The sequence below is a fragment of the Eurytemora carolleeae genome, unplaced genomic scaffold (genome assembly GCF_000591075.1).
Source record: "Eurytemora carolleeae unplaced genomic scaffold, Eaff_2.0 scaffold610, whole genome shotgun sequence".
NCBI classification, from domain to species: Eukaryota; Metazoa; Arthropoda; class Copepoda; order Calanoida; family Temoridae; genus Eurytemora; species Eurytemora carolleeae.
Window position 1 is genome coordinate 101,150 of NW_019397003.1, and position 15,597 is coordinate 116,746.

A 15,597-nucleotide genomic window follows, 5' to 3' on the forward strand; every position below is an offset into this window, starting at 1 on the left:
CTTTACTTGACGTATTAGGACATCTCAGGAAAGAGTTTTATTGAAAACAAACAACTAGTAAACAAATATATTCTCAGGCTCGACCCTTCTGCTTGCTCAGGAGTACCAAAGCCTTGTTTACAATCTTTGTTGTTTGATGTAATGAAAATAATTTCTAATCCTTTCCCCAGTGCTTAGGATCCGGATTCATTAGATCCGCAAGATTTTGGCTTCCTGGATCCGGATCCGGATCCACGGATCCGAATCCAAGGGGTAAAATATCAACCAAAAACTGCAAAAAACACTTGTTTACTCCTAAAACCCAAATCTGACCTTATGAAAGAAGAGCGATTATAAAAATTTCCCCATTTCTGAATGGTTCATCAAGTTAAAGGATAAAAATAAGCGAAAAAATATAACAAAATATTTTGAAAATTACTTTTTGTTAAAAAAATTCAGTAAATCTTAAAGAAATGACCTGGATCCGGATCCATTTTTTTCCAAGGCAGATCCAGGATCCGGATGATCCGCATCCGCATCCAAATTAAATGGATCCTAAGCAATGCCTTTCCCCCTCTTCTTAGTTATGTCTGTTCTCTGTTCTCCTGAACTAATTCATCCCCCCATAAGGTTTTAACAAGATGAAAAACAATTTGCTGAAAAATAAATTGTCATGTACAAAATTGATAGGAGGGGGGGGGGGGGGCCAAAAAATGTGAAATCTACTAAATGCCGTCTTCTTTTCCAATTATAAAACTATCAAGATTTATTCAAGACATAGACATCGGCAACTGTCATAACATTGCTTTTGATGTCTAACGTTGTGTTGAAATGTTATAACCCTAGGGGGGATGAACTGTTAAAGGGAGGTTGAACTGATGAACGAAACCGGATTCATGTTCCCGAATCTGTATCAGATTAAAAAAACGTATTTGACTTAGTTTTAATGAATTTGCGATCTGACAAAAATAAAAAATCGTTATGATCTAAACGAATCAGATTTTTTTTATATACTTTACCGCCTTTTAATCAGCATTACCGACCTATGATTCCCCCAGCAGAGGGAGGTTAAGTTACTTAACGTCTCTTGGGACAGTTATTTAAACCACCCGCTCTGCATAGTTTTCAGGAAAAAAATCGCGCATTTTCATCTCAAAAGCCGATAAAATAGTTTACGACTATTCTTTTGGAAATTTTTTTTTCACTTAACCACGGGTTTCCTTGACCAATTTTGTTTACAAAATCGGTCTTAGGAATCCCTGGTAATGTAAAATTCCCTTAATCTCCCTGTAAAGTAGTTGTAAATAATTAATATTCATTCTTAATAGATGTTATTTTTGTAATTTAAAGATCCTAGGAGTATAAATTACCCCCTCCCCCCCCCCCATCCGAAAGTTCGAAAATAATTTCTTGACAAATTACTTGAGTGAGGTAATGCCCTTACTATAAAATGTATAAAAACAACATTGGTTAAAATCAGAGGTCATTGGTCAAAATTTAAATTTTCTGCATAAAATAAATGCCGCACAACTAAACATCTTAATATCACAAGAAGTGGTAAATATGTGTATTCAATATACATAGTAAAAAATAACATATTTTGTTTGTTATTTTAGTCAAATTTAAAGATTACAGAAAAAATGGTCGAATTTTTTATATGAACCCAAGAAATATTTTACATTGCCATTTCTTCTTCCATCTTGACCTACCCTTAGGATTCCAGATTACTGGCCGGTAGGTTTGGTAGAAGAAGATTTATATACTCAACCTTGTAGATACTCTTGTTCATCCTGTCATTGTTACTCTTCAAGGAGAAGAAAATTCTCACTTCGTTCAATACCATGGGATAGGTTCCATCCCGGAGCAAATAGAAGCTTTCTCCTTTCTTGTTCACGATCTCTTCAATATTAGGATCCTCGTTGATCTCCTTGAGAAAATCGTCCCGTTTAAAGGTTGATTTGCCGGTAGTCCCGGAAAGGTAGGGGAACAGGAAGGTTAGGAAGAGAAATATCTGCTCCAGGGATATCGGAGGATACAGGGAGATCATGGAGAGACTGATAAGCATCTTGAGACTGTACGGGGGACGAATATTTTTAGCAGGAATATTTTCTTTTTGCTGAACAAACCTCTGAACTAGGGTATCCAAGAACTCCTGGTACATCATCGATTCTTGAACCAACACTCTGAAACAATAAACTAGTGCTAAGGATCCATTTAATTTTGATGCGGATCCGGGTCATGGAAAATCCGGATCCAGGTTATTTATTTACAATTTTACTGATTTTTTATAACAAAGCAGAATTTGTAAATGTCTTGTTTTTTTTTTCGCTTATTTTTAAGCTAACACTTGATGAACCATTCAGAAATCAGGAAATATTTATAATCTTTCTTTTTTAATAGTTTAAATTCGGGTTTTGTAAGTAAAATATTTTTGCATTTCTGGTTGATATTTTGCCCCTTGGATCCGCATATTTTTGCGGATCCGGATCCAGGAAGCCAAAATCTTGCGGATCCAATGGATCCTGATCCTAAGCACTGCAATAAACATCATCCACGTACATGGGATTTTGGGCGAGGCTTGTTGGGAAATAGAAAACATTGACAATTTTACAAGAAGACTGAATTGAAATAATTTACTGTTTACATTCTTTACAAATTTAATATGGTTTGTTTGAACATAAAATCAATTAAGCAAACACTAGAAAATTGTAATTTAATCAAACATAAAAGTTGACTTAAATTTTAGGCGGAGAAAGCAGTTTAATTTTGTAAAAGAATACCTTACATTAATAGATACAGAAAATCTGCTTAATCGTAAATTGTAAACTTTTTTATGTTCAAAGAAATAAAAGTTGCAATTGGAGTCATATTTTAAGCTTGAATTATTACAAACAATAGTTTATACTGAAATCATCATTAATATTTAAGTTAATAATTAACAAATTTCCAAATAAAATATCAGAATTAACCACTTTCAATCATTTTTACTAGGATAACTATAAATACAAAGATGAAAAGTTGCAACTATATTCAAGACTGGGTCGACCATAATATGTCGTAACGACTAGATTTTTTTTTTCTTTTCTTATCTCATTTGCTTTTACTTTTTTTATACCTGGACATGTATATACTTTCAATTTTCAAACTATAAACCAGACTTCTTTTTTAGCTTTAGTTTTAATAAAGTAATTTCAAAATATTCTACGTTTTTATTTGCATGAGAGCTAGCAACCTTCGGATCATTATATACAGTGAGAACCAGAAAACTGTGTAATAGGAAGACGACTTTTAGAATCAAGTTATGATTTTAATAATAAAATGAACATGAGACGCAATAATTAAGCGGTACTGTAGAAAATTATATTATTTGCTTTGTAACAACATTAAATATACATAAACATTTCTCCAATGTCGTCTTCCTATTCCACAGTGTTCTGGTTCGCACTGCATCATTTACGTTTGTTTCGTTAGAAAATTACCTGTACTTGCTGATATATGTTTTTATTCTCCCTGAGAGCTGTTCAATCAAACTATTCTTTATCCTGAAGTTTTCCTTCCCTGTCTCCTCCTAGACAATTTATGGTTGTTTTTAATCAGGATTTAAATATCATTGATTAAAAAAACTAACCTTGGAGTTTATATCGTAAGCTTTCCTAACCATATCCTTGCACTCCTCTATGTTCCTGTTAAAGTATGGAAAGTGGAGGGTTAAGAACGCAACTATACTGGAGAAGGAAGCTCCACTGTGGTTCTCCGGGTCCAGGTTCCGAACTGCCAAGGTGATTAAAACATCAGAGGGTAGAGGTGGTTTATTGTAAACCTTCTCCCATGCCGGGTTACAATTAGAGAAAAGCTGCTCCGGTTTAACCGTCTCCGTCTCGGCGTATTTGGTATTTGGTTTCTCAACGGGTTTCTTTGAAGTCGATGCGTCTTTATCCACACTGATTTTTTCAGGAATTGATTTAGACGCAGTTACAGTCGAAATATTCGGATCGTTGATAGGTTTCCTTGTACTCAGATTCTTACCGGAAGAAGTTACTCCACTCAACCTCTCTTCCAAGGAGAACTTTCTAGATTCTCGAAGCCTTGCCATAGCCTCGTCTAGCTCCTCCTTCACCTCCGGAGACAAGACAGAGTTAGGAAGCGGAGACTGATCTTGATCCTGTTTAATATTCTCAGCTTGAATCCATGCAGATGAAAATTCGTTCTTCTTCTCAAAGAACATGACGTTGTATCTAGTTGGATTGACTGTGCTAATCTTCTCATCGATCCAGTAGAACTCATCGCATCCAGAACTATGATCAATTATTCCTGGCCACCAGGGATATCCCTTCAGTTTGGCCCAGACTAGGGTTCCTCGGGGGTATTTAATCTTGACCTGAGATCCTGAAGTAAACTGGCTTCCGCCCTTTCCACAAACACGGTTCATCACATCTTTATTCATTGAGCAAACCCAGTAATCGGGAACCTCGCTGGGATCCTTGAAATCTGGAACCTGTCTCCATGTCTCACAGGTTTTGTTACAACATTGAACATATAAAGCAGTATCAGTTCCTCCACGAACATTTCTAATATTTCTCGGAGTTTCCTGATTATCCAAGGTTCTCCGGACACCAACCTCCTTCAGCTTTTTCATGGGTTCAGCATTCTCTGTATCATTAGATGGTCTTTTACGCTTTAATGTAGACTTTACAGGTTTGACCAGTTTTAACTCCTCCCTGGATTGAGGTTTACCAACAGGAATAAGGTCTTCAACTGATTCCTGAATATCATCTACCAGGAGAACCCATGGTCGAACTGCAGTTACGTTTCTTGGTGCTTTGTAGGTGAATGTGACAGGACTGAAGTATGTTCGGTCAAGGTTCCGCGGATTTTTGTCCCGAATTTTTTCTTTTATATGATAATCAGGAACAAAATGCAGTTTAATATGCTTCTTTAGCCTGTTCGGATCAGTGGTAGAATAAATATAGGTTTCTTGGTTCGAGTATCCTGCTATCCTGGCCAACTTGACTTCAGTAGACAGAAGATGTTGAGCAATATCATCCCTTGAGGTGAATAATTGACGAGCAGGGGATAAATATATCCGGTAGCATTCTCCTTTACTGTTTAGTTTATCAGTGTATTTCCATCCGTCGGGTAGGGTTGCGTCTACATCAATCCAATCAAACCTGTCAGGGTTAGACAAACTTATAAGGTAATGTTCCTGGGACTCATCTAAACGGCAGGGTTCAAGCTTTAGCCGCAGAATTTGTTTTTTGGTTTTGATCGGCAATGATGATTCTCTGAGACAGATTTTGTTGTTTACATGCATGTCGATGATATCCTTAGAGTGATCCGTCAGAGTACAGTTGGAGCATCTGAACTTGTAAATAGTTTGACGTGGATCAGCAGGTTTCACTAAAGGCATTTGAACCTGGGGCGTCCGGTTTGAGGTCGTAGAAGTCTCCTGAGTTTTAGAGTTCACAGGTTCAGTCAGATCCGACACCTATAAGACATAATTAACATATTCGGATTGAATAAAAATGAACCAAATCAAAACCAAACATATTTATACAGTGACCCCCCCCAAAAATAGGATTAGCGTTGTTGAGCCCCAAAAATTATTTGAAAAAAGGCCCGAAAAAGTGTTTTAAATCGGATCCTAGTTCAGCTCTTAACATTTCTTCAAGATTTAATGATTTTAAACGTATGAAGAAAGATAAATTTTCTCGGGTTTTCGTTTCTTTTTAAGATGAAACCATTAATAAATTAAGAAGTTGCTAATAATCTCGCGTTAGTTAATAGTGAATGGTAAGATTCGGATACGTGGATCCGCATTTTATACTTATACCAAATCTGGTTCCAACAAACCAAAATGTTGCGGATCCTAAGCACTGCTAAAAATGTGTTACCTCTGATGGAGAGGGTTGAGCCTGAGTCTTATTTCCATCAATTTCAAGGTCAACATATTTCTCTTCAACTAGTTTCAATCCTTCTTCGTTTAATACTACCAAGGGGTTTAAAGATTCAGTATTTTCTAGTTTTACTTCAGGCTGGGTGTTCTGGGTTTCCAGGTTAGGATAAGAGGATTCAATAATGCAAGTTGCAGCAGGAGCTGGGAGAGGAGAACTCTTGAAATTCTGATCTATAGTGAGAGTAGGAGTGGATGAGCTTACATCAGTTTCTTTTCGACCAACAGTACATTGAGAAGAAACAGCATTCTCCTCAACTTCAGAATACATAGTTCCGTTCAAGGTTTTCAGAATTTTTAGTTTTAGAGAAGATTTGGGTGTAACATTGATATCACTTGCTGGAGGGGGAGGAGCAGGGCTAGGTGCCAACCCGTTCTTCTGGTTAATAGCAGCGTTTGGTGTAGAAGAGGATGAAGATACTCCTGGAGCGGGATCATCTACATTATTTATTACTGGAGGAGCTGATGCAGTTGGATGAATAGATGTAGTTACACAAGAATCTACATCCTTCTCAATCACTGCTTTCACTTTAGGTACAACCACCTAAACCAATATACTAGATAAACAATGTATTCTTTGAAGAAATTAATCAATCTTGACAGCAAGCTTATAGTTGTTGTTAGGTCGATTTTGGTCCAAAGTTATTTAAAGCTTCGGATACTAAAATGATATTGTTGCCGAATGCCCCCCGAACTAACAAGTTGTTATATGTGCTTTTTGCAAGTTCTAGTGACCGCATGCATTGGTGACTGCGCGGATAGATTGGTCTAAAATTCAAAATATATTTACTTTAAGAATCATATCTGATAAACTTATTCGATCTTTACCTTTTTTAATTTAGGAGGCCGTCCTCTACGTCCCGGACTAGGGTGAGATGGATCTGGTGGTTTTAGGATCTCCTCCTTCCTCTTCTCAACAACCGACTTCCTTTCCTCATTCAATCCATTCCCAACACTGGAGAGGTTTCCTTCATCTGTAGTTTGGGTTTCAGAACAGTTGTGTTTAGTAGGAGTCCGGATCTTTAAAATGGCTTCAATCACCCAGTCATCCTAAAACAAGCTTATTAGAAAAGAAAGAAAAAAGCACACACATGAGAACGAGACAAATACAAGCCCTGAAATTGCAAATTATGGATTGAAGACTTATGTTCATCATCCCCGAACATTGCGCGAAGAGTCCAGAGCTCCGTGAAATTCAGGGAGGACACCTTCTGCGTAATTTTTTGTTTGGGCACCCCCTAGAAGACGTTGTGCACCCACTCCCCATAAAAACACCAATTTTGAAAAAAATATTAGATAGTTTTTATCTTTCTTAAAGAATCTTGGTTTAATGCATATATATTTATATATAATATAATAAGGTCCAAAAATCGTTCTATAGGACGGATCCCAATAACCATTATTCAGAGGATAGGAGTGCACATTGCACATACCCCCCCCCATACTATACAGTTACGCTTGGCAACAACAATGCATTTAGACATGCATGTATATGTAAATAATTAGAGTAAGACGATAAATAGATTGTAGTGACAACATTAATTTTGTGTCAAGTTACTTTTCTAGACTGTGTAAGTGTACTTGAAATAAAAATACGGAGGCAACTAGCGCAGTAAAATACCAAATACCGCGTTGTGATTTTATTGAAAAAATTTTAGTCGTCATCATTAGCTGATGTCGTATCATTCGAACTAAAATCCAAAACTTAATGTCGCGAGTTGAAAAAAAGTTTATTCACACTTTATCAATTATACATACATATGGTACTTTGATATTATAAGGCTTGTTAATTAACTGTAAAGTGCGTTTCGAATATACAAATTGAATGTCTCAATGTATATAGCAGCTAGGGCATAGGACGTAGTTCAGTTGATGTATTTGGCCGATTTTAGAAATTTTCATAATTACGCGGTATTCTTACACGTAGCAAATACAGCTGATAACATGATTATGCTGAGGAAAGATATTATCACCATTAATTAAATGTATGTTCATATGAAATGACTATAGTCGATGTCGAACATGAATTTATTTGAAAATGATGTAAACGAATTTAAATATTTCTAGAAAATCTGGTTTTAAAAATGAGTGCGGCGGGAGTATCTAAAGTTACATTCAAGATTACGCTGACATCTGATCCTAAGGTAATATATAAGGTTTCTTTCTGTTTCATTCAGCTGTTAATCTAATTTTTGATTATCTTCAACATAAATTTAAGTCCTGGGTCCGTCCCAGAGAACGAGGTAACTTTCTAATATACGATTTTTGGTATTTTCCTAGAGAACGATTTCTGGACCTCTCCTCCCGCCCCCTCCCCCCTCCTATCAATTATTTATGTACATGGATCACAAATGTAAGACATGGATATAATTGACCATGTGGCCGCAGCGCCCGGCCCCCTAGCCTGTCCTAGCCGCGGCGCTCGGGCCCCTAGCCAGTCCTAGACCCAGCGCTCGGCCCCCTAGCCTGTCCTAGCCGCAGCGCTCGGCCCAGAAAGTGTCTTACCTAACCTTACATTAAATTCATGGATCTTATATGTTAGACATGGATAAATTTGACCATTGGACAGAACCACTCCAATTTATGGTTGTTCATGTGCCAATTAAATTGTGCTTTGTCCACTTGCCCTGGTTTATATTCTGAATGCTGATGATGCATCCCTAACAAAAAATGACACAGGACGGGTTACAACAGAAATTTAGTAAGAAAATATAAAAAATATAATAATTCTCTTCGTTTTAATACGCTGTCACTCCTTAGTGTCGCTATAAGAGACTGTATGCGTAGTTTCAAGCGACCCTCCATGCAAAGATGGAAATGCCTGATTCTCAACCCTACCCTTAAAAGCTTTGCCCGATCAGTAATGAATTAAACACTAATGTTTATAATTTTGAAAAATAATTATTTTCCCCCTTTGCATGGAGGTTCACTTGAAATTAAGCTTACAGTCCCTTTAGGCGACACAAAAGAGTGACAACGTAGAGTAACTAGGAGACTTTTTTGTCATCGTGTATATAATATTATTCATATGTTTCAGCTCCCGTTCAAAGTTCTCTCTGTTCCTGACGGAACTCCGTTTACAGCTGTTCTCAAGTTTGCTGCTGAGGAGTTTAAGGTTCCTCCAGCAACCAGGTTGTTAACTTCATCATATTTTTATTTGTTATTTCTCCCTGGGGCAATCCAGTTGTGTAATCCATTTCATTTTGATGCAGAACTGGATCCTGGATCCGCCCTAAAAAATTAATCAGGATCCGGATCCACGTCATGAATTAAAGATTTTTTAACTAAAGAAGAATTTTTAAATGTTTTTATTTATTTTTCGCTTAATTACTCTTATGAACCTTTCAGAGAAAAGGAAAGTTTTGAATCATCTCTTATATAGCAGTCAAAATTTGGGTTTGAGAGCTTAAAGTTTATTTCTGCAATTTTTTGACAAAATTTTGATCGTTGGAGCCGGATCCTAAGCACTGCTTGAAAGAATGACAAATACTTTGTATTCCCAAATCAAAATTTCGGGATTATAAATGTTAAAATAGTTAAAATTCATAATCTAATTTAATGTTATTACAATCAAACTTTTTTTCAATGTCATTTTCTATTTGTAGCGCTATCATCACTGATGACGGTATTGGAATCAATCCTCAGCAGACGGCAGGAAACGTGTTCTTGAAGCATGGATCTGAGCTGAGACTTATACCTAGAGACAGAGTTGGATCTTGTTGAGCCCATCTTCATATCATCCTGCAGAATTTACACAAATATTTATATTTTTTTATCTTATTAATCTTTTAATAAAAACTATGTATTTTTTCATTTCGTTAAAATAATTTAACTTTATAGCATGTATACAGAACGTAGATTTGGCTACGCTTTCTTGTCATGAGTATTAAGTATAATTGTTAGATATTAACTTGTTAACTACAACATCATTATGCTTTGTTAGTAAAATAATTCTTAAGCTTACAAAAAAAAACATTCCTGAACTAACTTTTTGAAAGTCGCCAGTATTTACAGTGTTCAGTTCTAAAGAACCTGTACAAATTATGGAAATTATGTACAGTGTACATGGTACAAACGTGGCACAGACGTAAATAACCATTTTCTATTTCAGAGAATATGGAGGAATCTTTTAACAAAATGGATTTAAGTGGTAAACTCATAATCAAGGTAATACCTACAATATCTATATGGCTAAGCAGTTTAAACGGTAAAGGAGCATGTGTATTGGGTATTGGTGTAAGAATAATTCCAAATATAAGCTCTTTATTAATTAAATATTGCTTTGGGTAGCTTTGGAACAGGAAAGACGTAAATTATATGCGAGAAATACAAATGTTGTGTCTTTGACAGTTGTAAGACATAAGGGGTGTTTCATTCGTCTTATTAAATATTGAAACTGACTTTAAAGACATTAAAGTTGTATTTTATGAATAACAATTTATGAAGGAAAAGATTCGATAAATAAAGTGTACAACTCCGGAACTTTTAAAAATGTGGTCTGTTTCTTTTTTTAAAAAAAGATGTGTTGTAGAATTAGAAATTTTCGGTTATAGACTAGGTTTAGGGAGGATATCAGACGTATTCCAATCCATAATAGGGATATTCATTAAGCTAGGTTTTGGGAGGATATCAGGCGTATTCCAATCCATAATAGGGATATTTATTAAGCTAGGTTTAGGGAGGATATCAGGCGTATTCCAATCCATAATAAGGATATTTATTAAGCTAGGTTTTGGGAGGATATCAGGCGTATTCCAATCCATAATAAGGATATTTATTAGGCTAGGTTTGGGGAGGATATCAGGCGTATTTCAATCCATAATTAGGATATTTATTAGGCTAGGTTTGGCGAGGACATCAGGCGTATTCCAGTCCATAATTAGGATATTTATTAGGCTAGGTTTGGGGAGGATATCAGGCGTATTTCAATCCATAATAAGGATATTTGTTAGGCTAGGTTTGGCGAGGACATCAGGCGTATTCCAATCCATAATTAGGATATTTAATAGGCTAGGTTTGGGGAGGATATCAGGCGTATTCCAATCCATAATTAGGATATTCAATAGGCTAGGGTTGGCGAGGACATCAGACGTATTCCAATCCATTATTAGGATATTTAATAGTCTAGGTTTGGGGAGGATATCAGGCGTATTCCAATCCATAATTAGGATATTTAATAGGCTAGGTTTGGCGAGGACATCAGGCGTATTCCAATCCATAACGATGATCTCACGTATGACGAGCTTGTTCTAATGATGCAGGTGGTCCATAATAATAATAATAAAAATAAGACATGAACAAATATTTTAATCTTTAGCAAATTCAAACTACGAACATAGCGGTGATAAAAATGATAATATTTGTTTATTTGATTAGAGAGTGTTTAAAGGAAGTATAACTCCTGATGATGAACTACTTCTTAAATATAAAGATGAAGACGGAGATCTGATAACAATCACAGACAAGTAAATATTTATGAATTAGACTTTGTTATTTTCAATATAAACATTGTTTTTATCCAAATGTAAATAACGTGTAGAGGGCAGTGGAAAGTTTCTGCCCCCTCACCTGGCGTCATTTTAATTGAACCTCCATACAGAGATGACAATGCCAAATTCACAACGGTACCCTTAGAAGATTTGTCTGATCAAGTATGAATTAGATAACAATGATTATAATTTTGAAAATTGAATATTTTGGTTTCTCTACTAGCGCATTTCTACAGCAGGAATGCACTTCAAGACCTAGTAAAGTTAAAATATCTTCCTCATCATTGTTCAGATAAAAGTTTCAAGGTTACCGATGTGAATCTTTGCATGGAGGTCACATACAATTACGCGTACAGTCCCTTTAAATTAATAATGTTTACAATAAAATGATTTTTAAATAAAAAATAGCAAAAATAATTAATGGATTTGCCGTATTTCAATACTTAAACACCATCTTTTAAAACAAATTTTTCACGCTCAGGTAAAAAATTGGTATTATAATAGTCGCAATTCTCTCTTTAATAGGTTTTCAAGTATTAATATACTCGGCTTTTAAGGCGCGCTTCGCGCTCATCTTCTATTTCAACTTTTAATTGTGAGCACTGAGCATCTTCTCTTTGTACAGTATAAAACAAAAACAAGAAAAGGTTGCGGATTTCATAATTTTTTTTTTTCACGCATTTTCAAAATTTTACAAGAATAAAAAACTTTTAAGCACAAATTTTAAAATTTTGATCATTCATAAACCTTCCCTGGGGTCACGTGAGGTCCCACACAAAATTTGGGCTCGATTGGTTTAGCCGTTTTGACGTCTATTGGATACTAACAGACAAGCTAAATTTGTATATAGATTGAAAACGCTGAATTTAATTGTAACTGATCATCTTTTTAGTTCTGATCTGTCATTTGCGATCCAGTATTGTCGTGTTCTCAAGCTGACCATATTGAGTGGGAACCAGGAGCAGAAAACTGGAACCGTCTTACCCTCTCTAGATCAACTCAGGTTAGATAAAATAATATAAGCTTGATAAAAGGTTTACATAAGTCTCATAAGTCACATCATCAGGCTGCAATGTATATAGGGAATAGAAAATTTGATTTTGTGGTAGAGACTCAATTAGTTTGTACGCTCTCATTGACCGTTTACAGAACAGATGGTTCCCTAAGAGATGAAAAGATCTATTTGAGATTAGAAGAATGGTTACTTCGGGATAAGATTTGCTACTGCAAACTTTTTTTAAATGCTTTTTGTTGAAAATGAATAATAGAGATGTTGTGTTGGGGTTCTGTGTAATTACAGATTGCCAGTACAGGATATAAGCCCTAGGTGGTAAACTCGATTCAAACCAATCAATATTTTAGGAGCATCAGGGATGCAATTAACAAACTTCTAGATAGCTGCGTAGACTCAGGGTCAGCTCCGATACAGGTAATATAAAGCACTCTAACCTTTAAAGTTTTCCTAGGGATAGCATTTTCATAAAACAAACAGCAGTGATCAGGGCAAAAGAATAAATCTAGAGGGAATAATGTCCTATGTAAAAAATGATTTGCTGTGTTCAAAATACTTCTCCCGTGTCCAAAATGCTTCTTCTGCGAGGCTGTGAACAAAATGCTTCCTTTGTGCACACAATTCTACTTCTGTAAACAAAAGCTTCTTTTATTTACAAAATGCTTCTTTACTTAATTAACTTTACGAGTTGGTGGATGTCAACCTCGGGGCTCGGTTTACTCAGGTTCCCGATAATCCCAGCACCCGGTACGCTTACATCCAGGGTTCAATAATAGAACATGCCCTAGGCGGTTTACAAACAGACGACCCCAGGCGTGATTGTACACGTATCGTGAGGGGAAGTACTGATGGGTGTGGCTTCATACGGGGAATAAGATCCCCTAGAAGTTTTGTTTAATAATAATAATAATCCAGGTAGTTGAGGAGACTGGGGAACCTGATTCCAGTTTGTCATTGAACAAAGAGGTTTCTTCAGCTTTCAACGGTTTCAAGGAGCAGAGCAGGGAGTTCGATCCTTTAAATCAAGAGCAAACAAATCAGGTTTTTATCTAGCATTTTTTTTTTCTAACTCTACATTAGGATCCATTTCATTTTGATTAGGAGCCGAATCCTGGATCCATCCTAAAATAAAATCCGTGTTTAACTCACGAACATTTAGTTCTGCTAATAACTTTTATCGAAAATAAAGTTTCGAAATGTGGACAGTGGTGTATATTTTCTTTAAAAATCATTCTGAAAAATAAAATTTTGCATTGGGATCCAAGGACAGAGAATGTTCCTAACCACTTGTTTTTTATAACTTCCACCTTTCGTTCAAATAATCAATGCTTTCCTAAGAATTATTTTTCCACTACTTTACAAAAACAATGATGCTTAGATAGAAATCAGCCCCCCTCCTTCGGAAGATTGAAAATTTGATAGTAATTTTATAATATTCAGGTTCTGAAAGCTGACTCAGACTATCGAAGTGAATCCCGGGCTTCATCTGCACAGGATCCGTCGGATACAACCCCGTCATATCCGTCTCAACCTTCCTCCCAACAATCATTCTCAGCACCTGGGCAGCAACCTGTCTACCCAGCTGCACAAGCTGGTCAGCCGACCTTTCCAGGCCAACCTGCATACTCCGCAGCGCAGCCTGGATACTCATCTTCACAACCTGGTTATACTACTGCACAGTCTTCATATCCTTCTTCCCAGCCTGCCTACAATGTTGGATATCCAGCTGGTCAACCCCAGGCCGGTCAAACTCCGAACCAGGGCCAGGTAGCCATGCCGACTCCGTTTGCTGGTCAAACCGGTGATCCGGGACTTGCTAAACCATATCCTACAGCCCAGCGTCCCGTTCAACCTCCAGGAGCTACGCAGCAGCAGTATCCAGGTTTCCCAGGAGTAGGTCAGCAGCAACCTGCCTATTCAACTCCAGGATATACATCTGCAGGACCGGCAGCATACTCGGGCTACCCTGGATATACACCAACCAGTGCTCCGAGTAATCCTTATAGTAGAGCCACACCTGGAGCAGGATATGCGCATCCTCAGCAGACCCAACCTGGTTACAAATAATCTAGGGTTTAATACTTATCTTGCTACTAGGGTAGATACATCGCCAACAAAAATGTTTAAGTTTATGCTATGTAATAAGATGATTTTATGCGGGGGGGGGCAAATATATTTTTGTAATATTTATCCCTCCCTCTGAATATGAGGAAGGGTTTATGAGGGTTTTTTTATCGCTGACTTTGAGAAAATAAATGATATTGCGGGGTAAAATGAACTTGGCCGGGTTAAAACGCTCTAAATGTAATCTCCAATATCTTGTTTACAAAGCTACGAACACACTCCTCTCCTTCTTTCTTTTAAATATTTACACAAAAATTAAATATTCTGAAAGAGAACTTAAATGGTTCTATGATTATCATTCTCTTTTTTTTCCTGCTTTTTAAAACAAATTGATTCTTTTGCCAAAAATCATTGATTATAATTAACTCATGGTGCTGACAACAAGCTAAATTTTCTTTCCTTTTTTTTAAATTTTTGTATAAAGTTTTTTTTTTAAATCTGAGTGATGCCAAGGCCCCTCCCCCACCCTGCCCGATAATCTAGATCAAATTTAGCATCAGTGATAAATTGTAAATTGTTTGAAGTCCCTTAAATCTAGATATTTAATATTTATTTATTAATTATAAATTTTGTGTAAATGTGTGCGAATTGTATTTTAATATACGGAGATTTTATAATGAATATTTCTATTAAATTACTTCACCTTTTTACATGGACTGTTTTATTGTAATGTTTGTACATCTTCAACTCTTCCGAAAATTATGTCAGGTGTTAAAACGAACATTATTTTATATTTGAAAAAAAAATTCAATGAAATATGTTTAGATCAAATGTTAAACCCTGCTGTCACGGTGTTTTTCTTATTTTTTTTATGAAACTGTGTACTTTATCATTCTTACTCATTTCATCGTGTATTTCATAATGAACGTGCTATAAAGTTAAATTAGCTGAATATTATAGCACCGTGCTGTAAAGTAATTATGTTAAATTAGCTGTCCATTATAGGACGTGTGGCATAAAGTTTTGATTGGTTCCCGGATTTTCTCAAGAAAAATTAGGATATTTCCAAAATATTTCTTTTTTCGATTGAAATGAAAATAAAA

General features: G+C 36.1%; 3 protein-coding genes across 4 annotated transcripts; 2 read left to right on the forward strand and 1 right to left on the reverse strand.

Annotated features, from left to right (window-relative positions):
• Positions 1-1,531: 1,531 nt before the first annotated feature.
• On the reverse strand, positions 1,532-7,003 carry LOC111710975 (uncharacterized). The gene is made up of 5 exons (XM_023485184.1): positions 6,758-7,003; positions 5,871-6,473; positions 3,608-5,464; positions 3,459-3,547; positions 1,532-2,162 (listed from the first exon to the last, which is right to left on the reverse strand). Exons 2-5 carry the CDS (start codon positions 6,198-6,200, stop codon positions 1,691-1,693), a joined length of 2,748 nt encoding a protein of 915 aa, XP_023340952.1. The 5' UTR covers positions 6,201-6,473; positions 6,758-7,003; the 3' UTR covers positions 1,532-1,690.
• Positions 7,004-7,965: 962 nt separating this feature from the next.
• On the forward strand, positions 7,966-10,041 carry LOC111710966 (ubiquitin-fold modifier 1). The gene is made up of 3 exons (XM_023485173.1): positions 7,966-8,073; positions 8,967-9,061; positions 9,535-10,041. Exons 1-3 carry the CDS (start codon positions 8,014-8,016, stop codon positions 9,650-9,652), a joined length of 273 nt encoding a protein of 90 aa, XP_023340941.1. The 5' UTR covers positions 7,966-8,013; the 3' UTR covers positions 9,653-10,041.
• A 2-nt stretch (positions 10,042-10,043) lies between these two features.
• LOC111710965 (protein TFG) lies at positions 10,044-15,204 on the forward strand. 2 transcript variants are annotated; one of them, XR_002767161.1, is made up of 8 exons: positions 10,044-10,096; positions 11,110-11,190; positions 11,306-11,394; positions 12,311-12,421; positions 12,781-12,847; positions 13,346-13,471; positions 13,871-14,655; positions 15,079-15,204. XR_002767161.1 is itself a non-coding variant. In XM_023485171.1 (7 exons), exons 1-7 carry the CDS (start codon positions 10,046-10,048, stop codon positions 14,495-14,497), a joined length of 1,152 nt encoding a protein of 383 aa, XP_023340939.1. In that variant the 5' UTR covers positions 10,044-10,045; the 3' UTR covers positions 14,498-15,204. The 2 variants fall into 2 exon arrangements, 1 of the variants encoding a protein (XP_023340939.1); XM_023485171.1 differs by having other exon boundaries at positions 13,871-15,204.
• The last annotated feature ends 393 nt before the right edge of the window (positions 15,205-15,597 follow it).

What these genes read in the sequence shown, in the direction of transcription:
- LOC111710975 (XM_023485184.1), bottom strand. Translation starts at nt 6,200, where the DNA reads ATGTATTCTGAAGTTGAGGAGAATGCTGTTTCTTCTCAATGTACTGTT. An exon ending in CTCAACCCTCTCCATCAGAG is followed by an intron (nt 5,465 to 5,870) that starts GTAACACATTTT and finishes TATGTCTTATAG; the next exon opens with GTGTCGGATCTGACTGAACC. An exon ending in ACATATATCAGCAAGTACAG is followed by an intron (nt 2,163 to 3,458) that starts GTAATTTTCTAA and finishes TTATTGTTTCAG; the next exon opens with AGTGTTGGTTCAAGAATCGA.
- LOC111710966 (XM_023485173.1), top strand. Translation starts at nt 8,014, where the DNA reads ATGAGTGCGGCGGGAGTATCTAAAGTTACATTCAAGATTACGCTGACA. An exon ending in CGCTGACATCTGATCCTAAG is followed by an intron (nt 8,074 to 8,966) that starts GTAATATATAAG and finishes CATATGTTTCAG; the next exon opens with CTCCCGTTCAAAGTTCTCTC. An exon ending in AAGGTTCCTCCAGCAACCAG is followed by an intron (nt 9,062 to 9,534) that starts GTTGTTAACTTC and finishes TTCTATTTGTAG; the next exon opens with CGCTATCATCACTGATGACG.
- LOC111710965 (XM_023485171.1), top strand. Translation starts at nt 10,046, where the DNA reads ATGGAGGAATCTTTTAACAAAATGGATTTAAGTGGTAAACTCATAATC. An exon ending in GTGGTAAACTCATAATCAAG is followed by an intron (nt 10,097 to 11,109) that starts GTAATACCTACA and finishes GATATTTAATAG; the next exon opens with GCTAGGTTTGGCGAGGACAT. An exon ending in CAGGGTCAGCTCCGATACAG is followed by an intron (nt 12,848 to 13,345) that starts GTAATATAAAGC and finishes ATAATAATCCAG; the next exon opens with GTAGTTGAGGAGACTGGGGA.